The sequence below is a fragment of the Orcinus orca genome, chromosome 6, assembly GCF_937001465.1.
Source record: "Orcinus orca chromosome 6, mOrcOrc1.1, whole genome shotgun sequence".
NCBI lineage: Eukaryota > Metazoa > Chordata > Mammalia > Artiodactyla > Delphinidae > Orcinus > Orcinus orca.
Window position 1 is genome coordinate 72,290,465 of NC_064564.1, and position 23,011 is coordinate 72,313,475.

Genomic DNA, 23,011 nt, shown 5'->3' on the forward strand with positions numbered 1-23,011 from the left:
AGTAATGAGTTATTTGTCAAGTACTTAGAACAGAGTCTGGCACTTACTGAGAACTATATGGTTAAACAAATATAAAGATTCTTATATATATTTATTAGGTTTGTAAAAGGTTTCTATTTTAACTGTATAAATGATTCATGACGACAAATGCATTTTATGGATTTAAACCAAAAGTATGCTCTGACAAATAAATAATTTGATACACACTTTTCCAAAGTTTGAATATTCTCTCATGCAGACCAGTAATATGCTTAGGAAGGCAAATTCCTTTATCTCCTATCCAAAACACTAAAACTTTCTGCTTTGGGGTAGGTGATCTTTTTGTCACTCCCCAGATGTCTTCTACCAAGGGGCCTCTCCTCAGTGCTTCAATGAGCTTAAGTCTCTTGAATTCTGTGGGTTGGACAAAGATGTAAATGCCAAATAACAAAACTCATAAGTTGACTCCAAGTATATTACATGCTAGTAAACAAACTTAGCTTTTGACTTAATCAATGGAAAACAGTTATTCCCTCATGGCCAGACAGCTCTGATTAAAATGTTCTGCTATTAACGTCCATATGTTTCTAGGACATCCAAGCAACAATCCACGTGAATCGTTTCAAAAGAAAGGGAACGGCCAATGGCATGGGCTGTAAGGCAAGTATTACTCTCATAAAAGGAAAGAGCCAGCGTTTTTTTCTTTGGGGCCATTGTTTGCAGGCTGAATGTTTTAATGTAATTGATCTAAGTCTACAAGAAAACTCGCCCAAACAAAGCTACAGTCTTCTTAGTTTCTGCTCTGTTCAAAACCCACATCAAAAGGCATCCTTGCCTTCTCAAATGTAAGGTAATCAAAGTGATTCTAACTCATTTTACTTTATAATTCCTTGCCCACACTCCCCTATAAATGTGCCAGGATCTAGGTCCACAGCTCGTACAAGATCCTTTGCCTTCTTGGCAAAATTAGTAAGCAGCAGAGCAGCCAGGGGAATTATGATTTGGAAAGACCTAGCCCACAGTGCAGGGCACGGCTGGGTAGGAGAGGTAAATGGTAAGAGAGAGGGAAATGTTGCTGGTAATGGCAAAATTGTATATTAATTTGCCCTTCCAAAATAATTAAAAAAAAAATCTCTGCGTCATTTGAAGGAGACTGCAATTACTTCTCCCTGCACCAAATGTGAAAAATTCTATTCCCTCTTTAAGGCATGTTCTTTTTGACTTACTTTTTCTGGAGAACTTATATGCATCCTGCAGTTCCCAGGCTCCAAGTCTTCCTTAGGCCCCTCCCTTTCACCCCCACCAGGCAGAATTAACTATTCTCACTTCTGTGTTCTTATAGCATTTACTTTTCTTAAAAGCCCATGCCAATGAATATACTTTATAAATTTGTCAATCAACTACTATGATATCAAGGAAAAAACTCTCATAGTACCGTACATATCTCTTGAAGTTTTCTCTCATTAATTTACATGTTTGGACATCTCTTTTCTCTGTAGGTAGGTTTATCTTTGTATCCCCAGCATATCATAGAGTGTTCTACATGTAGTTCACTAAAATCTGGGGTACAGAAGGAAGGCAGGATACTGAATCACCTCAAGTATATCCTGATTGCTCATAGGTTATATGACAATGTAATTATTTCTACAGAAATTTTCAAATGTTTTATGACATAAGCAATTTTCCCTTAATCAACTGACCTGAGATCCAGGGCACTTAGATCTGATTTAAATTCTCCTGAAATCAGGAATGATGCCAAATGCCCAGTTTCTGTGCTCACTGGTTTTCCTGTGGACTACTGAGATTGCTTCCTAACTGATTTCTCTGCCTCTACAACAATCATCACATAACTGCTAGTTATCATCTGTAAATACAGTCTTCTCTGTAACAATATTTAGTGGGTTCCCATTGCTTATAGATAAAAGCCCAAATAATTTTGCATGACAGACAAGGCTCCCCATGTTCTGGACCCAACCTTTATTCACAGCCTCAACCCTCTCTCCAGAACTTTCTGTTCATTCTGATTCTAGTCTCATCCAGACTATCTTCCTTATCCTCCATCTAGGACTATTTTTAAATTTCCCTTCAGCCATCCTAATTTTCAGAGAGGAGTATCTTTCCCTACTCTTGGTTTCATGAGGAGGAATTTTTTCTATGCTTTTACTCCTTGGTAGATTTGAGAATAATAACTGGATTTGCCCACTCAGTCTCTCTCTTCTTTCTCTTGGCATCTTCCTGCCTGCAGGAAGCCTGACATCTCCCAAATCCTCCAGGGCCCTGTCCCTGCGGGTGTATATGGTGGGATGGGGAATGAAGGCTTACTGTGGAATTCTGCCTAATTCTGGGGAGTCAATAATCCCACTTGGTCAACAGTCTAAAAGCCATGTCTGCTAACTTGTCCCCCAACTAAAAATGATATTCTGAGTTCCATCAACTACTTATTTCTCAAAGTGTTTAGAACTTGGATGAGGAAAAGAGGTGCTATTTATTGTAGCCCCTCAGAAACCCTAACTCAATCTGCAAAGTCCAGTTCAAATGTTACTAATTCCTGAGGCCCTTCCTAACTCCCTCAGGCAGTATTAATTATTCATTCCTTTGTAGTCCCATTATTTATTTATTTTTCTACATATCCTTTGGCAGTTTTTAAATTCTGCCTTGCTTTAATTAAAGTTTCATCCACTACATTGTAAACTCTTTGGGACAGAAACACCCACACCCCTCTCAGACAACATTCTGGTTTCCATAGTGCCTCATACTTAGAAGGTAGTTCAAATAAATGCTTGTGAAGTAAAATTAGAAGGTACAATGCCTAGGGTCTATACCTTGGGACTAGCACAGCTGAAATGACATGAATAGATGGGTTGTTATAAGGGGACTAAGTATCATACCTCAATACTACTGATGCAAGCTGCTGAAAGTGGAGATGACAGCCATTTAAGTGGTCCCTGGTATCCTTTTACAGGCCTTCACTACTGGCCTTAGTGGTGGTCAGAGACCAAGAAAAGAACACGCTGAGTGACCTGGGTGGGTGCTCACACATTGCCTTGTCCATCTGGATTAAGTCTGCAAGAGTTCCTCAGATTCTGAGGAACTTGAATAGCCAATTACAGTTCAGCTGTCTTGTACTTTTAAATTGAAGCCTTATTATTTCTCAGAATTGGACCCAGCTGCAGTGACAACGTGTCCTGGACACCGGGGAGAAAGACGCGAACAAAGGTTTACACTCTTCCCCTTGCTGGAAGGATGTCTGTGAAAGCTATTATTTCCTCCAGTTGAAATAAATAGGGAACTATATGACTGAAGTAGAAACCTAATTCTATTCTCTCTGAGGTGATGGATACGTTTTAGCAGCTAACTTGCTGTAGGCCAGGAGTGACCTTCATTCATCACAAAGGTTATTAAAGTTATTAAAATAACTGACTGCCATTATCATGTATGAGACAAAGGAAGGGTACTGATTATTTGGGAGCTGGTAATGGTATTTAATCCAATTTCTGACCAGCAATTGGGAAAAGCGATATATTTTTATTTGATTATCTGGCACCTTTTCCAAAAGATAATGTGTCCAATCTGATCAAATTTTCACTGTTACTAAATCCTCAGTGAGAAATATGGTGACAATGTCATGGGAAACCTTCTTTCCTCTGGTGTCAAGTTTCCATGTGGAGGGCTCCATTAATGTGACACATCTAGCCCCTTGTCCTTCTCTTGTCTCTCTATGTAGAATTGAGTAACCTGGTTGGTGGTGACTAATGTCCATGTTTCTTGATTGGATAGGACGAGTCTACTAAAAGTCTCTCAGTGAGGAGGATTTAGCATCCTTTTTCATTTTCCTCTATGGACCAGTGCCAGTCAGTAATATTAGTAAAACTGTTTCTGTAGACCCAAATTTCTCCTCTGGTTGGCTGTCTGAGGGCTGAGGTAAGCAGGCAAACCCATTTGGCCCTCACAATAAGTCATTATCTTCAACTACTTCATCATTAATAAAAGTGATATTTTGATCTCCATCTGCCTAACGCCAGTGTTCAACTCTTGGTCAATTTGAATCTTGTCCTGTCAAGAGTGAGTTATAATTTACTCGACTTCCTCAAGCTCCAACACCATGAATTACAGTGCAGTCACTTCTGTTTCTGGCATTCATTTTGCAGCAGCATCTAACAAACTTGAACCTCTGGTTCAAGTTTGTGAATGTGACCTTATTTTTTAGACGCAAATATGGCCTCTTCTGAAAGACAGTTTTTTCTTAATGTCTTTATAGCTCCTTAAAAGGAAACAACAATTGCCACAGATTTAAAAAAAGCTTATTAAAAATGGAACCCAAACAAGGGGGCTTATGAATTTCTGGGTTGCAGTGAATGATTTCATGTAGTGAAATCCACTCGGCCAACTGACTGAAGACAGTTTCTTATTCCTGTAGGGGAAGTAGCGGCTACGAAGCACCCACCAGGTGCTGGGCACTCAGCCAGGCGAGTTGTATATGCTCACTTAATCTGCTCACCAACCCTATGATAGAGATATTATCATCCCCATTTTACAGTTAAGTAAATTGAGGCACTGAGAGTAAATCACATGTCTGAACAGGGTTTCAGAGACCTATTAGGAAATTCAGAGCCTGCACTCTGCACTCCACTGGCTTGTCTCTCACTAGGGTGACCAGGTGATTTATCATACAAAAACCAGGACATTCTTGCAAGTGAAGAGGTCATCATTAATAATTACTCTGGGATGACAAGGATCACTATAAACCAGAATTATTTAGTTTTGGACAAATCTGTACATATGATCACTCTAGGGTCTCAAACTCGTTTCTAGCAGATTTTTTAAAATAGACGCCAATTCTGGATATTTAGAAAGGGGCCTGAGTTTGTTCACTCTTCCTTTGTTCACCTATTCCTGGCTTAAAAAGGCTAAGACTCACTTGTTGCCCCTCTCTGATTCTTGAGATCCAGTTTCTAGCTCCATCTAAATAAATCACAGCTGTTTGTTATCAGAGATATTTCTTCTTCTAGCCACACAGAGGCATGAAGCTCCAGGGAAGGATTAGATCATTAAGCAAAGGAAAACAGCAACAACAATACAACAGCACCTGCATAAATTCTGTAGGGGGAAAAGATCAATTTAAAGTTTTTCTCATAAAGTTCTAGCATATCCTTGATGGAGTTGGATATAAATGCCTTCTACTTTTCTCTCTTATAAATAAATGTCTCATTACATTCTATCATTTAAGCACACTAGAGTGTCATGATGAAGAATCAGAGACAGTCAAGGCCCAGGGGCATGGGGGTGGTTAACCTCATTACCCTGCTCTGTTGAGTTGGTGTGAAACAGCCACTTGAGTTATTCCTACTGCTGCCACCAAGAGTCATTTGACATCAATACTCAGTGCTAATACTATCATTCTCGTAAATGGGTTATCCTAATGTTACACGGAAGAGCGTGGCACTCTAAGGACTGCTCTTAAAATCCTGATTCTAACGTGCAAAGAACTAGTTTGTGCATTGAAAATTATCACAAGAAGAGGTGTGTGGAAATGCCCATTTCCAGTTCTCAGCTCTTCTTACCAGTGTGTGCTCTAGTGGGATGGCTCTCAAGCCTAGCATCCTCCAGAATCACCTGGAGGATCAGCTAAAATACACACTGCTGGGCCCCACCCTCAGACCTTCTGATCAGTAGGTCTAGAATGGGACTTGAGAATGTGCATTTCTAACAAGTTCCCGGATGATGCTATTGTTGCTGGTCCACGGACCACACTCTGAGAACCAACACCCTAGCATAAAACTGTAGGGAGTGGAGATTTTGCACCTGTGAAAAGAAGTGAAATCTAAGATGTGCCCCCTGGAATAAATTAAGATGAAAGTCCATGGAGTAGGACTGAAATGTCCCTGTTATACTTCTAATAGTCTATTGAAGTCTGACTAGGAGTCAGCAAACATTTTCTGTAAGAGGCCAGACAGTAAATATCTTCAGCTTTGCAGGCTAGATGATCTCTGCTGCAAGTTCTCAACTCTGCCACTGTAGCATGAAAGCAGCCAGAGACGGTGCATGAAAGATGGAGCGTGGACATGGCTATATTCCAATAAAGCTTTATTTACAAAGACAAATAATGCACTGGATTTGGCCCACAGGCCATAATTTGCCAACCTTTGAGTCTAACTAATGTGATAAATATGAATCATATATTGCAACATCTGTTAGTATGTTGAGCCCAAGTATGCCTATGATCAATGAGAAACCAACCAAGCTGGAAACCTGTGTCAGCCAAGCACTGACACCTGTTTTAGCTGCATGTGATTGGGTGACTATTGCCCACACCAGAAGATATGCACTCTTCTTGCAATTCAACACCTACAACCGTTTAAAAACCAATGGCCCACCACTTCATCCTAATTCAACAGGGGTTTCACTGCACTGCTGGAAATTACGTATATTTAATTTACTCTCTACTTGGTACTTTGCCTAGAAGTCAATAATATCTTCCTGTGTAGTGGGATCATTGATTACCAGTTAATTCATATTTCATTTTAAATTTGTTTTTTCTTCTCCTTATTTCCAAAAGGCCCACTGGGCTGTCTTTTCTCACAGGAGGTTTACGCTGGTGGCCTGAAGATAAGCTCTCATGATGGATTTTGTTAAAGAACTAAGCTCGCTGATGCCCTGAAGACGAGGAGGAAAAAGACAAGTGTATTTGATGGGGAGAGGTGGAAGCGGATGAGATGGGGAGGAAATTATCCAACTCCTGGGACAGGCAGAAAAGACTCGCAGCATCCCTGATGGGCAGTTCCTGGGTCTCTCCTTACTTGTCCTGTCAACAGCATTTGACACAGTTGGCCACTCCTTCCTCTTGGAAATAATGTTCTTTGTTTGGCTTCCAGAGAGCATTCTCCTCTGGTTTCCCTCTCACTTCACTAGCTGCTCCTTCTTTCTCTCCTTTGCTGGTCTCTCCTCTGATAGAAGGACTGTCTCGAAGCTCAGTTCTTGGTTCTCTCCTGTCCTGTCCTCTCCTCACACACTACCTTGGTGATCTCATCCACTCACATGGTTTCATATACTGTCGACACACAGACAACTTCCATGTTTATAATTCGAGGCCAAATATCTCCACCGAACTTCAGTCTCACATAACCGTGCCCCTCTCGACGTCTCCACGCGTGCTCTGAGGCCTCTCAAATCTGACATGTCCAAAGCTAAGCTCCTGACATTGTCCCATCCCTGCCATCCCCATCCCCACAGTCTTCTCCAGACTGGAAAATGGAAACTCCATTCTTCTACTGATCAGCCTCCAAAATCTGGAACCATACCCCATATCCAATTTGATGGTAAATCTTGCCTGGTCTACCTTTGTATCATAGTTCAAATTTGACTACTTCTCACCTCAACTGCTACCACCCCTAGTCTAGTTACCATCAGCTTTTGCCTGGATTAGTGCCATTTTCTCTTGACTGTTTTCATTCCTGCTCCCAATCTGGACGACTCTCAACTCGGCAGGCACAGAGAGTCTATTGAAACATACAAGACCACTCATTCCTTTGCTCAGAACTCCACAAGCTCCCACCTCCCACAGAGTGAATGTGAAAGGCAGAGGCCTTACAGTCCTGCCTGGCCCTGGTCCTTGTTTCCTCTCTGGCCTCCTCCGCACTCCTCTCCTACTCTTCCATCCACGTGGTCACACAGGCCTCCTGATGCTCCTCAAACATGCTGCCCACATTCCCACCTCAGAGCCTTTTTAATGTTGTTTCCTCTGCTGGAAATGGTCTCCTCCAAAACATCAAACAACTTGCTCCCTCATTTCCTCCAAGTCTTGACTCAGATGGCCCCTCTTCAGGGAGTCCTCCCCCTACTCTACTGAAAATTGCAGCCCCTTCCCTGCACTTGCCTTTCCGCCTTCTTTGCTTTTTCTCTCTCCCCAGCACTTATCACTATGCAATACACTATGTATTTTACTTGTTTGTTCTCTGCCTCCTTCCACTCAAATGTAAGCTCCTTAAGGGTGGGATTAGCACAGCCATCTGGTCTGAGGGGGCTGCTGTGAAGTGCCTTTGGGGTGCTGAGTCGGGGCTGCAGAGCCCTGGCCACGGGGATGCCAGCTGCAGTAAAGATACCGCTGGCTTTATTCGGCCAGGCAGCACCAGAGCCTTCCACCCTGGAGGGACCAAGCAGGCTTGGGCAGTTGTTTTTATCTGTGGTCACCTTGGCTGAGGGAGGTTAAAAGGCTCTTATTCAGTTTTCCAGGTACACCATAAGCATGAGAGAGGCGGGTAGGGAGAGAGAGAGGACAGTGGGGTGGGGAGAGAAGAGAGGAGAGGAAAGAGGGAGAGAGGTGGGAGGAAAGGAGAGGAAGTGGGGGGAGAGAGAAAGAGAGAGAGAGGAAGAGAGGGGGGAGGGAGGGAGTGAAGGAGGGAGGAGGGGAGGGGAGAGAAGGGGAGAGGACAAGGGGAGAGGAGAGAGGAATATGGGGAGAGAGGAGAGGAAGAGGGAGAGAAGAAGAATGACAGAGAGAGGGAGGGAGAGGGAAGGAGGGAGGGGGAGGAAGGGAGAAAGAAAGAGAGAGAGAGAGAGAGAGAGAGAGAGAGAGGGAGGGAGGGAGGGAGAGGGTGGGAGAGACCTAATAGATAAAGATTGAATTTACCAAAACTAGATGGAAAGGGGGCTTGGAATTGGATTTATTTGAATTAAGGAAAATTGTTACTATGTGACATTTCCTACATACCTAAGTTTATGAACAATAATTCATACTCATAACAACAGTTCTTATTACTTGAATAATGGAAATAAATAAATCAATGGAACAAAACAAACCCTGCTCCACTCAAACCAAGAAAACAGGATAGAAAAATGGAAATACAGGGGGTAATGAACTTTCCACTTCTCCCCAAACTCCACCATGATTTCATAATAAATTCTGATGTTAACCAGAGTCAATATGCACTTCCTGTGTTCTCCCTTTGGGTGGACGAAATGCTGCTAATGAGGAAGGGTTCAGCTCAGATCTTTCTGATGACCAGGAAAGCTGACTCTTCAATCCTCAGTCCTCTGTTTTAGCAAAGGTGCACCTGTTTTTCCACCCTGCCTCATTCTACCAGAAATTGCCCACAGAACCCCATGTGGACCCAGAGACGTCAAGGCTCGTTAGCCAACGAGAACTGTTGATTCCTCTGCCTGGGATTTAGGACTTGAGTGTTTGCCTGCAGGGTTGCAGGCATGTGGGACTCTGCGAGGCTTGTGAAATCTGGCCTCCTTGCAGAACAGGGACAGCCTGTTCAGTAAGGGTAAGAGTGCTTGTTGCTTCAGTGATGGATGCCAAAAAAAAAAAAAAAAAAAAAAGCTGCATGCTTATTTGGCCAGTATTAGGGCATAACATCTCTATTTTTCTCCTATTTCTCAGGGCTTAATGATCTTAAGCTGAGGGTTCAAGTTAAAAGATTTTTATTCTGTTAAAACTTATGACAACTTTATTACTGACATTCTGGGAGCACCACTTCTAGTCATTTTCCTAGCCTATATGAAATACAGGCTTACTTCCACTAGTTTAAATGGCTTGAAATGATCCAAACAGTATTTTCAAAGGATGGGCAAATTATTTTAAATCCTGGGAAGGGGCTTTGAAGGGCCCTATGACAATTGCCCTGGCCTGACCCATCTCCAGTGAAGTAAAATCTCAGCCTGCTTTTTTAAAAGACCCCTAGAGAATGAGATACCTTATCGTCTCCAAATATATCCTACTGTAAAATTGTTGATTATGGCAGAAAAGCACTCAGTCAGCACAAGTTTTCCCATCTATTTTATGTTTGTCTAACTTTCTAAAGTTAGCTATGCATTTCTACTGAATGGTTGATCCTAATGTAGACTGAAAAGCAGCCATGGGCACTTATCACTTTAGATAAGTGCAGAAAAATCAATACTTATTTCTTTTTCTGTGTAAATGGAAATAATGAAGCCATGATGGCATTGGCTGCTACAAAAATGTATATCCTAGACTCTCTAAATCCACAAGATAGAAATGATTTGACAACAAGCACAAGTCAACAGAAATGCAGTCAAATTTCCAGAATAAACGTTTTTATGCCCATGACAGTTGGAAGTATGCATGATGGTCTTTACCTGTACACGTTCCTATTTATTTATCCTCCCTAAATCTATGTATTATTGTTTTATTATGTGTCCCTTCCATATAGCTTTTAGTTTCTAAACTCTTCTATTACATTTTTACATCAGGCTGGAAACGAGAGTTAAAAATAAGGCCAGAAAACCAAGTATTGATGTTTACAATAAAAATTTATTGAGCACCTACCTACCTGCATGTGTCAGGCACTGTGCTAGATTTGCAGGATGACAAAAGTGAGTATGACTCAGGCTCTGCTCACATGGAGCTCACAATCTACAGGTGGTGAGGGAGGAGGTGCAGGCAGACAACCGCTCTACCAAAGAGGCAATGCTACAACACAGGTTTATACAGAGTGCTGTGGAAACGAGGGTTATGTGGTGAATAACTGAGCCTAAGAGGATCACGTGTGTGTGTGTGTGTGTGTGTGTGTATGGTTTCTGGTAGTATTTCAGAAAAAAGAAGATTTTCAAGCTAGACTTAAGAGTGTAGGTTTTTGCCAATAAGTAGAGTTGGGAGAGGTTGGAATTTCAGCAAATGTCAAAATGAGACAAAAACACATCGAACAGGGCATGTCCTTTAAGAGAAACTGCAAGTAGCTTGGAATGGGTGGGACATAAGGTCCACAGGCATTAGGAAGGAGAGGAAAGCTAGAAAAACAACAAATGAGAAGACATGGAAGGTCTTCCAGTTAGTGAAACAAGGAAGAGACTGAGTCCCACCAAGAAAGTTGCCACCAGAAGGACCTATTAGTCCTGACCAGCAACTGAGACCAAAATGCCAGTCAAACATTTGCAACTCAAATCTTTCTAATCTGAAAGGAGATCTCAGCATTCTTCCCTACGTGTAAAAGAACCTAAGTCTTACCAGAATGGTGGACAGTTACCTGTTTCAGACTCATTTGTTTACAGGAACTGTCCCAGTCCCTGAACAGAGAGTTCCAATGTGGAATGGGGTTCCTTCCTAAAAAAGAGAGAGCTCCTAGCTTGAATTGGAAAATAAGTCAGATAAACAAGACAGGCAAATACCAAGAAACAGGTTTCATTAAATTTGTTCTACTCCTTCAATATTATTCTTTTGACTCCGTTATTTTCTTGATTGACAAGGTGACTTTTCATTAACAAGCGTGGCAAACAGTTCAGTGTCACAGCCAACTTCTGTCAAGCCACTTTATAAAATGAAGAGAGGGCAGATGTTTAAACTGTAACTGTCTTCTTCACACAACCTATCCTTTGAAGGGAAAATTCTTTAAAAGGCAGAAAAACTTCAAACAACACATTCAGTTGAGAGCATCTGGAAAATGGCAAGTTATCACAGTCCAAAGTTAACTGATCATGAAGTTGGTATTTGTATTTTGGATGGTCTTCTACTTGATTGGTTGATTCTACCAGTAGTAAAAAGTCTGAATGATTAGGCTGAACATGTTACAGCATCCAAGGAAGACAATGAGATGTTCCTGATATACATGTAACCTGCCCAGAGGAAGTTTAACATCCTTTTCAGGTCACTTGATTTGAATCCAGGGCTGTCAGTCTCTGAGAATATAAATTCACTGTTTCTTACTTCCAGGGCTTCCTGGATGAAGCTCTGCTATGACCTTTAACTTACAGAGTTGTTATTTATCTCATGGAACAGTTATGAGCTCAATGATGGAAAACTTCATGTCATGGTTACCCCAATGCATTGGATGATGGTGCAATGATCAAAAAGATGCCAGTGATGACAATTGAACGTCCCTTTGCCTTCCCAGCCTCCTTCATATATTCTCAGGCATAGGATGACAAAGGGAAGTCCACGAGTCACATGAAGAAAGACTGTAGCCATGGGCACACGATCAGGAGCTCCTCTGTTTGTCTTCACCCCTACCGCCCATGCCACCACCCTGTCCTACTTCCTCCTCCTCTTGTTCCTGTGAATTCCTCTACCATCTTGCCACTAACCACTGTCCTCCACCCAAAGTTCTGCTGACGATTATTCCCAGCTGAACCAATACTCAACCCGTGTCTGACACAGAGTTTGTGTTCAAATAGTTGTTGAATGAAATAATGACCCCAAACCCTCCAAGGTAACAAAATTTTAGCGGAGTGTCTTTTTGAATGAAATAATGCTTCCTTATGTGGGGTGAAAAGAGCAAGGGTTTTGGAATCTTATCAGCCTAGGTTTATACCTGTCTGTACCACTAACTGGATATAAAACAAGGGCTTAACTACTCTGAGATGCCATTTCATCTACTATAAAGAAGGAAGATAATAATTCCTACTTTGAAGGGTTTTTGTGACTATTGAAAGAGACAGTATATATGAAAATGCTAGCACAGTGCCTGGAATATACTTGGACCTCAATAAACGCTCATTTCTCTCTTCTCTGTCTTATGTGGTATTATTAAGATGATAAATAATAGGGAGTAATTAATCTCTGGTGTAGTTGGATGTCTTAGAAGAGATAAACAGCAGTCACAGGGAGGGACAGTGTTAGGAATTTGTAAAGGAAATGATTATTTCTATGGTTAATTTTCTTGGTTGGGGTTTAAGAGGAAATTCATGTTGTCCATTAATTATACTTACCAATTGGGTCTAATTGGCAACTACCCCAAAATGAATAAAACAAGCGGGAATCAAGAGAGAAAAACGGCAGGCATCCTGTCAAAAAATAAAATCTTTGAAATTTCTACAACCCAATGGTTGGATTCACATTTTATTAAAGCAGACCAATCTCCCAATTTATAAATTTACACATGTGATGGCAACCCAACTGCATATTCAGACCTACGCAAAGCATCAAACAGCACTCTGTACCAGCTATGCCTTGTCTCACTGCTCCCTCAGATAAACGGGTCCTTAAAATCAACATTCCCTTTGCTGGAGGACATAGCCTTCATTATTCTGTTTCAGCCTAGATAACTGTTGTAGTGGTTAAAGGGTTAAATGAGTTAATCCATGTTAAGTGCTTGTAACAATGCTTGGCACTTAGTAAATCCTCAAGAAATGTTTGTTTTTGTTATACTAATTATAACAATAATTATGTCTTCCAAGGCTGAATAAGTACTGGATTCCTCCCTCCCTCCCTTTAAAAACATTTTTTTTTCTGATTTCTAGAGATACATGTCTTATTCTCAGGTAATTAGCTACTTCTGACCTAAAAGAAGTACTTTTTCAGAGGCTAATGTACTTAACTTTTCTTTTTAAAAGGGAATTGAAACCAATGCCAATGTGTCACTCAACACAGCTCATGTTATTTACTGAAGAGATCCCCACATTTCCCTCTCTTCTCTCATGGGCCAAGAAAATGACTAATTAGATAGATAGATAGAACCATATATATCTATATCTATCTGTCACATATTATCTCTATCATATACCTCTTTCTATCTGTCTATCTATCTATCTACCTACCTACCTTTCTATCTATCTTCCAAAAAAAAGTCGTCAAAGACATTTCATTATAACAGGTTTCCTACCAATTCTGGCTATTCTATCCCAAACTGGGAGAGAAATTTAATGGTAAATAATGTCTCTGGAGTTGTTAACTTACTAACAAGCTAGTTTTAGGCTAGATGACTCAGGCAGGATCTCATTTCAAATCTAGGCCTCAGGAGAATCTGCCTCTGCCCCTTTCTGCTCCTTCCCTAAAACAGCATTTACAGAGGGGCCCAGATCCTTGAGTTAGGTCTTCGAGCCCTAGTGTCCTAGAATCAAGCCAGACTTCTAGAGCAGCCACAGCTTGGGGTGGTAGTTGTTGGTTGTTGGTTGGGCAGGGGATAGCTGGTTGGTGAGAGGCATAGTAGGGTCTCACCCCACTTTTCATAAAACATCACTTGGTAATTTCCTCAGTGCCCATAACCTGGCAGGGCTGCCTCTTCATAAGAATGTACTCATTGGGGAAAACACAAAGCAATATCACTTGAAGCACAAAATATAAGGGTTGGTTCTTCTGGATTATCAATAGTTTACAAAATAACAAGCCAAGGAGGGTCTAGGTCCTGGCGGCCGAAGAGTGTGGTAGGTAATGGTCGTCAGCGCAAGGGTCATTTCATCACTGGGAAGGGACAGCCCTTGCCCGCGGTGATGGTGGCTAGCAAGATGAACAAAGATGCGCAGATGAGAGAAGCAATTAACCAAAAGTTGATAGAAACTGGAGAAAGAGAATGCCTCAAAGAGTGGCTGAGAGCTAAATTAACTGAATGTGGCTGGAAGGATCAGTTGAAGGCACTATGTAAAGAGGTAATTAAAGAAAAAGGACTAGAACACATTACTGTCGATGACTCGATGGCTGAAATCACACCAAAAGGCAGAGCCCTGGTACCTGACAGTGTAAAGAAGGAGCTCCTACAAAGAATAAGAACATTCCTTGCTCAGCATGCCAGCCTTTAAGATTGAATTAGATTGTGTTGTTTTGTGGTTTTATTTCTGAAAGTAAAACTTGCCAGACTTCTCTGGTGGCACAGTGGTTGGGAATCTGCCTGCCAACACAGGGGACACGGGTTCGATCCCTGGTCAGGGAAGATCCTGTATGCCGCGGAGCAGCTAGGCCCATGCGCCATAACTGCTGAGCCTGTGTGCCTAGAGTCCGTGCTCCGCAGCGGGAGAGGCCACCGCAATGAGAAGCCCGCGCATCACAATGAAGTGTAGCCCCCACTTGCCACAACTAGAGAAAGCCTACACGCAGCAATGAAGACCCAACGCAGCGGGGGCGGGGTGGGGGGGAACTTGCCATAAATTAGGAATCGATTTCCCAAAATAAAATCCTTTTTTGTATGATGGTATACAGTTTTCAGTAATGATGCATACAATTGTATTGATTTTTCCCTAAATGTGTTATTTTAATAAATATCTCATGAATTAAAAAAAAAAAGTAACAAGCCAAGAGTAACTACTGTACATTTTCCAGAAAGTTACTAATTAGCACCTTCCTGAGAACATAAATTCAGTTTGGGAGCACACACCTCCCCAGGCCACTCCACCACTTTGTGCAACAATTAGACAGCTTGTTAAATATTAGGAGCAAAACCTCAAAGAGCTGATGACACAAACCCTCCTGGAAATTTACCACAAAAGCGCTTGTTTAAGGAACCAAGCACAAAATTGGCTTAGCTGTGTCTTTCCTGCAGACTGAATAGCACACTGGTATTTTTAGTTTCTTTCTTTCCCCCCACAGTTACCAAGTCCTAATGAACAAAAGTTAAATGACATTTTAGTGCAGATCAACCAGATTTTTGCCGATTTGTTGCACGGCTAAAAATGGAAATGTCTGAACATCCAGTGTCTGTTGATTGTGATTCCAATTCTCTTGATACTTCCTTGCTTACTCTTCAAGATGCAGTGGAGAAATGGTCTCAAGGGGAAAAACTGGAGAAGAAAGGGCTAAGGATTTTGCATCAAATACATTGATATCCTAAGTGCCCTGCTTTTATTCCTTGCTCAGGTGCCTGGAGAACCTTTTCTTATTTGAGTTCCCCTGGTGCTTTGTTAAACAGAATAAGAGAAGTACCTCCCAAACTAAGGTAATGACAATGCTGAGCAAAGAGTAGCAGTTAGGAGTTTGGAGTCGTGAGTTCAGGTAAAGGCTGTGCCAGTTAATTCACTGTATGAATTTAGGTAGGACACTTGATTGACCTTTTCCAAGTGGGCTTTCCTATCTGGAAAATGAAGGCAATGAACTAGGTGAAATATATATATATATAAAATACCAATGATAATATATAGTTATGGATATATAGAATCCCATGAGTATGAATAGCTCTGCTTCTGCCCCATCTATATATCTATATCTATGTATACACAATAATGTTCCATTTATCATATTACACTATATTCTACCTTTACATCATTCTATTAAGGAGGGTCAATAAAAGGGAAACAGTGAAACATCTATATCTTATCCTTATGATTTTGATGATCGCGTTTCCTAAAGAAACAAACTAAGCCTAGTTCGCATATAGACCTTATTTATATTTGCAGCTGAAATTTTGCTTATGAAGATAGGAAAAACAATTTAATGAAAGTAAAATAAATGTAATCAGACCACATGCTGTGCACTACCTTTCTAAATGTTGAAAGCTTTCACCCGCGTGGCTTGCAATCCATTGCCCACATTCCATCTGTCAAAATCTTCCTGAGAATACCTTGACTACACCGCCCCCATGAACATTCCATCCAGAAATGCTTTCTGTCTGAATTCCTGTTGTATTTCGTATCTTTCAAGGGCATTTGACACTTGTTGCTGTTTAATGCAGCCCTTTGCATACTGAGCCCGTGGAGCACAACAGTTGAGGCATGGACGCAGGCAGACTTCTTGGGTCTGCCACTTTTTAGCAGTCTGACCTTGGGGGCTATTACTTGACCTCCTTTGTGCCTCAGTTTTCTTTTTGGCCAATGGGAATAATAATGGTACTCACTTCATAGGGTCGTTGTAAGGATTGAATCAGTTATTCCTTGTAAAGTTTTAGAATAGCACTAAATAGCTAGTTATTGCTAACTTATTTGTAAAACTCTAAGTTCTTCAAGTGCACAATTATGTCTTATTTATCTTGCCACCTCTATAGTGCTTTATATATTGTAGGCACACAAGCAAATACTGGTGGAGTAACAGAAGAACTATCAAGGGGAAAATAACAGAGGGAGCGATCACTACTTATTTTAGATGACAGATATTTTGAGTTCTCGTTCTTGCCATATTTTGAAAAGCTGACGAACTTCTGACATGTATTTTGGCTCCATACAGAGCATCTAAAGAGTACAATGGAGTCAAGAATATAGTGGGAGCCATTTTTTCCAGTGTGAGCATCACAGACAATACTCAACATGAAATGGCTGTTGAATGAGCTGTGTGTGAGCCTACTCCATCACGGGGAGTAGGATCCAGGGAGAGGGGAGCTGGACTTTGGGGTGCCCAAGAGCCTAATAAAAGGAAAATGAACAATTTAGCTCTACTGAATTGTGCTCATGGTAGAGGTATAGAAGTAGGGCATTTTCAGGAGCCCCATTATACTAGGCTACCTGGTTATGGCTAAGGATTGGGAATAAATTTAGGCTATTTTGTCATTTACCAACTCCAAACAGGGAAGATAATTTTGGCTCTGATTCCAGCCACTATCAAATATAAGATTCAAACCTGTTATGTTGTCTTATTGTTTTATACACATCCTTTATATGATTTGAGAATATTATTCTCCATGGCATGTCTTTAACCAGCCTCTTCCATTAGGTCTCCTGACTTGACTCTTTCCTTTTGTCTTAGATGAAGCAAAGAATTGCCAGCAGACTCAGTGAGCAAGAGAAATCGAGGTGTGTCAAACACAGCTGTGTTGGCTCCTTACCCACAGGTCAAGAATGATAAACATACACTTGTGGGAAGAAAGTACTGAACATGGATAGGCTGACTACTTCCAAAAAGTTTTCTTCCTTCATCCATCCTTCCTCCTCTCTCCCTCTCTCCATCCCTCCTTTTCTCTCTCCCTCCCTCCTTCCCTTCCTTCCTTCCTTTTATAAAAGCTATATTTGGTCATTGTCAAAAAACAACACTGAGAGGTTTTTAAAAGGTATTTAGTGGAAAATGTCAGTTCTCATCTTACTTCCCTTACCTCAAGTCTCATTCTCTAGAAGCTGTAATTGTTCATCTGTGTCCTTTAAGATATTTTGTAAGCATATATACACACACACACATAATTTTAAAAAACATAAATGTGATCATAAACACACAGTTCTACTGTTGTACAATAGGCTTTAACTTAAGAAAAGGACATAAAAACTACCATTGGGTATCTTTCAATAGGAGCCCAAACAGAGCTATTGCATTATTTATAATAACTTCACAGTCTTTCACTGTATGTCTACATATAATTTAATTAGTCACTTGTTGGTGAATCTTTGAATTATTTCCATTTTTATTACCATAAACAATACGGCAATAAATATGCATAAAATAAATCCCTAGAAGTAAAATTACAGGGCCAAAAGATATGTGCATTTAAAATTTAATAGGGGTAGCCAAATTATCTTCCAGATAAGGTTGCCCATATTTGCACACCCTCCAGTACAGATTTCCATACACACTTATTGACACCAGATATTTTTAAATTCTGTTTTTTGTCAATTTGATAGGTTAAAAAAATTTCATTGTTGTCTTAGCTTTCATTTCTTTAATTTTTCTTTTTTTTTTTGCGGTACGCAGGCCTCTCACTGTTGTGGCCTCTCCCGTTGCGGAGCACAGGCTCCGGATGCGCAGGCTCAGCGGCCATGACTCACGGGCCTAGCCGCTCCGCGGCATGTGGGATCTTCCCGGACCGGGGCACAAACCCGTGTCCCCTGCATTGGCAGGCGGACTCTCAACCACCGCACCACCAGGGAAGCCCCATTTCTTTAATTTTGAGTGAAGTTGAGCATTTGTATTTTCTTCCCCAAGATTTTCCTGTTGATATACTTTGCCCATTTTCTTACAGGATTCTCCTTTAGGATTTGTAGATGCCCTTTGCTTATTATGTAAATAAGCTCTTTGTCATGGTTGCAAATATTTTCTTTGCTTTCCCAATTGTTCTTTGAATTTATTTATACTATTTTCTAATGGGGTTTCTAAACATTGAATCTATTTTCTACAGAAACTTAGTTTGTCTGAATGGAAAAGTCACAATACCTCTGAGTTTGGTACTATAAAAAGATGAGGGAAAAAGATATAGGCAAGACAGAAACAAGGCCAAGAAACTGTTCTATTCAAAGAATACCCAGAGAGGAAAGGCAAGGTTTATTTTTAAAGTGCTGGCCTGTGGTTTCATTAAATCTGTACGGCAATAGATCCTCGTAGGCTTTATTCACTTAAGATAGAAAAGAAACCCCAACTGCTTTTAGCTCTATCTTTTTGGTTTTACTGAGGAACACAAGCTGAAATCAAAAGACAAACTAACTAGGGTTGGATCAGTAATACACATGTATCTCAGTCTCTAAAACAAGGTGACCCAGCTCACCATTTGTTAAGAGAAGTTCTACTAATTAATCTTTTTATAACTGTCAGTGTCAGGAAATACTCTTAATTATATATTTATAGGCATTCCCAAGGTTTCAAGAGCCTTTCAGCTGTATCTTGCCAAATTATTACTTATCACTTAGGGGCTATAAAATGTAGGAATGTCAAACTGGATAACTGGTATAAAACAGCTTTAAATCCCTCACAAATGCATCTGCTTTCCAGGTCTCCTCAAACGTTTCCTCAACAGAGTCGGAGGATGCGCTGCTGCTTTTTTACTCCCTAAGATGGGTTTCTCGTCCTTTTTCCCCAACTGGGCCAAGGCCCAGTTACAACCTTTCCCCTTCAGGAAGGATTTGAGAGGCGAGCAATCTCCATTCTCCTGCCTGTTACCAAGAGTACAGTCCTGTGTAGGTCACATGAGAATTATTTCCTAGGATTTATCTTTGAAAAATTAATATTAAGTACAATGTCACAGAAACACGGAATTGAATCTCTTCTATTTATTTTTAATATTTAGGCATTTAAAGGTTACAAATGATGTGCAAGAAAATATGTGGCTATGGATCCATTATGGAATGTGCACAAATTATGCATAGTAGAGCCTGTGCAATTACTTTGAGGCTAGGAGGATCTGTTTGAGTTAACCTAAAAAGTCAACTAAACCAGGATGGTCTAAAGTAATGTATATAATTTTAGACAGCTAGTCTCAATCCCATTTCAAGGGGAAATTACAATTTCCAGAACCAGTGGAAGACTCTTCAGCTACATATCACTAACAAACACACACGTGAAAGTGAAAGGGCATGATATGAAGCATATGCTACAGGAGTCATTTATGGACAAAGCTACTCAATGAACACACTAGAACATGTAGGTGTACCTTATTTATGAATGGCAGGTATGTTTTACCTCATGTGCCAACTCCAGCCAATTCTTAATAACCATCTGTAATGCTATGCTGGAAAGGTGTGGCAAAAAGTGCTGGCTGTACTCTAATATCTATTTTCCTCCTTCATAGTGATAGAATTTTAGCTGTATGCCCAGGATAAAGACTACATTTTTGAATCCCCCTTTTGCTAGGTGTAAATATGTGACCAAATATTGGCACATAGGATGTAAGCCAAAATCCTGTATATGACTTCCTCATTGTGCCTTTAAGGGAACAGGTCATGACTTTTTCCTGATTCCTTCTGAGCAGAATGTAGATGTGACAGTGAGTTCCCGCAGACCATGAAAACAGGGATGTGCAGAGCAAAAGAAAGAAGAAATCTGAGTCCTCAACATTGTGAGGCTACCACAAAAGGCCTGGACTCATGTTCAGAATAACACATGCATAAGGAATAAACTCCTGTCTCATTGAGGCATCCATTGTTTTGAGTCATTGTTACAGCAGCAGAACCTGTGTCTTAGTGAATGCAAAATGGTCCTGAGCTGTAACAAGGCTCAGTGGGAAAAGTGTCCCTCTAGGTCTGCAATGTCAATAGTGGGCAAGGGACCCGATGGTTCCATGCCAACTCTAACCTCTTACTGTATGGCTATCCAACTTACTCCAAAATGGAAAACTTTCCAAGGAAACTCTGATGTGACTCATACCTTAGACCTTCCCTTTGTCATATGCCTCCCTCTCTGTGCTATTGTTGACACTCAGGCTTCGTCTCTCTGTATTTGGTATAAATACAAAGAAATGAGACTTACTTAACAGTCATAATAAGAATAAAAATAAATAATTTATGTAGTATTTATGATACAAATTATTTATTTATATATAAATGACTACAATCCTTTAAAATAGCCTCCCAGGAAGCTACCTGCTTATTTCAATAATGCTGCTGTTGCTAAAATATTTTTGGAATTTTTTGGAAATTGTAAATTCACACATTTCTTACAATAATATGACTGGGTCAAAAATCACTAAAATTTGTTTCATGCCAAATCAGCAACTCTTTATTGAGCACTTACTATGCATGACATTAACTCTAGTTTTGGTATCAGAGAGGTTGGTAAATAGTAAGGATTTAATAGTAAGGATGTCAGTAGTATTCTTTAGATAATCTATGTCAAATTTCCAGGGTAAGTTGGCTTCATAATTTAACAAGAGAAAAATACTAATACGTATAAGGGGTCTATTACAGTCCAGGGAAATGAGAGACATATACTAGAAATGAAATGTGAATTTTTAAAAAGCACTGCTTTATGGCATTTTACATCATGAATTTATTCATTCACTCAAGATTTATATTACTGCCCTGCTCCCTTATTTCCAACATAATTCTCAGTAATATATAGATTAAAAATTAGAGGTCTCTTTGTATTCAGTTTCAAACGTTTTATTCTCCTAGAACCTTGGTTTATTAAAATATTCCCTTGGCAATGAATTCTAGTTAGTAGGCTCTCCAGGGGCCTGCAGGTAAAGCAACCACATTTCTGGGCTTCTGTTTCTACCCCCAAATCAGCTAATAACGGTGGACTGTAGGATTTCTCTGAACATCAAGGACTCTGACAGTAGAGCCCCCAGCATTGAGCACATTTCTGGAGTCACTGAGCCTGAAACATACAAAGCAGTGGTGCTAAGAGCAGGTGCTGCCGAAATGGAAATTCTGATTTACTTCTTGAGTCAGTTCTGCCTGTTAAGCAGGTCAGTGTGTCTCTTCAAATGAAAAACAGCTTCCTTACAGCCATTATGGCAGAAAGGTCAATTCAAGTCCATTTACAGTTTTCAAATAAGCTGAGAGCTCTAACACAGACGATGACTTTGGTCCTCACCCAGAAGAGAACTGATTCAGAGCAAATGAAGTTGGATATAAGGGAGAACTTCCCAACAGCAAGGGATGTTAGGATCTGAAGGACATGTCAGGGCTGACATCCAGCCTATGATGTGGATTGAGGACACTAAAGTCTTCACAGCTTGTTCAATATTTTAAATCTCACTGCTGGCTCACGATTGCTGCTTTTTCTACGTCTTTAGACTAGGACAGAGTATCTTGGAAGTGTGTGGCCCTGCCACATCAGGTGTGGGCTATTGGAAAGATTTGGGGAAAAAAAAAAGAAAAACAAAACTCAAGGAAACATACAGGGTAGTGTTTCCTAAGGGATGGATTGGCATTTGGTCCAGGCAATTCTGCATATGAAACCGTCCTGCACAAGGTAGAATATTAATATTCCCTCCTCCTCTCTGTGTCATTTGGGAGCACCAGAAATTGTATCAACCAAACCCCTCTGATATTTTAAAAGACCTCCTACGGGACGCAGTGTCACCTTAGTTGAAAATTACCACAGCCATGTTTAAGAATTATCACCAAAAAATGGTGGTAATGGAACAAGGATACAGTCATGAGTATTTTTTCTGATTATGGAAATTTCACTGAAACAAAATGCTGTAAATTGATGAGTGTCACATCACAAAGATGATCTTTTTAAAATAAAATGTCCTGGAACCCATGAGACTTTATCACTCTATGGATTAGCCTGTTCATGGGACTCCTATACCAAACAACTCAGTGGAAATCAGAAACATCTGTTCCCATCATAAAGCATAACTTATCAGGGATGACATTCGGTGCTACTGGGTGACATTATTATCGTTATTATTTTTTGTTAGTTTGTGTGAGTAAGCACACAGTCATATATAAATTGGTGTACTCGCTTAGGGACTGCATAACAAAACATCTGTTCTTTTTTCCCAGAGAATTCTAAATAGCAATATCCTCAAATACCAAATTTGATTGTTTTATGAATTCTGTGATCATTTCCGCTACTTGTTTGCTTAGAACTGCCAAGCAGATTTTAATCTACTGCTTTAGAGAAAGTATTCTTTGTGGCTTCATTAGATGAGGCTATGCTCAAATGTCAGTTGTTACTCTGGGGCAAAGAAAATGCAGAGTATCAAATTCTCTTTCAAGAAAACCCTGACAGTGGCAAAAGCAATGGTTACAAAAATCTAAACCTACTCAGACATCCCCATTCATTAGTACTGCA

At 40.4% G+C, this 23,011-nt stretch overlaps 2 protein-coding genes across 12 annotated transcripts in view; one reads left to right on the top strand and one right to left on the bottom strand.

The window, feature by feature from the left end:
• TRPM3 (transient receptor potential cation channel subfamily M member 3) overlaps nt 1-23,011 on the bottom strand; it is a 536,370-nt gene that overhangs the window by 202,726 nt on the left and 310,633 nt on the right. For 5 of the 11 annotated variants that reach the window (XM_049710919.1, XM_033440190.2, XM_012535423.3 and 2 more), the window contains one exon: nt 12,643-12,717. The exons of the other annotated variants lie outside the window; for them this stretch is intronic. In XM_049710919.1, coding sequence (XP_049566876.1) covers nt 12,643-12,717 — 75 coding nt within the window. The remainder of the gene's footprint in view (nt 1-12,642; nt 12,718-23,011) is intronic. 11 annotated transcript variants of the gene reach the window in all.
• On the top strand, nt 14,059-14,503 carry LOC101275861 (transcription and mRNA export factor ENY2-like). The gene has a single exon (XM_033440194.2). The coding sequence runs from the start codon at nt 14,143-14,145 to the stop codon at nt 14,446-14,448; it is 306 nt and encodes a 101-aa protein (XP_033296085.2). The 5' UTR covers nt 14,059-14,142; the 3' UTR covers nt 14,449-14,503.

Bases quoted from the DNA above. Each gene is read 5' to 3' on its own strand.
- LOC101275861 (XM_033440194.2), top strand. From the start codon at position 14,143: ATGGTGGCTAGCAAGATGAACAAAGATGCGCAGATGAGAGAAGCAATT.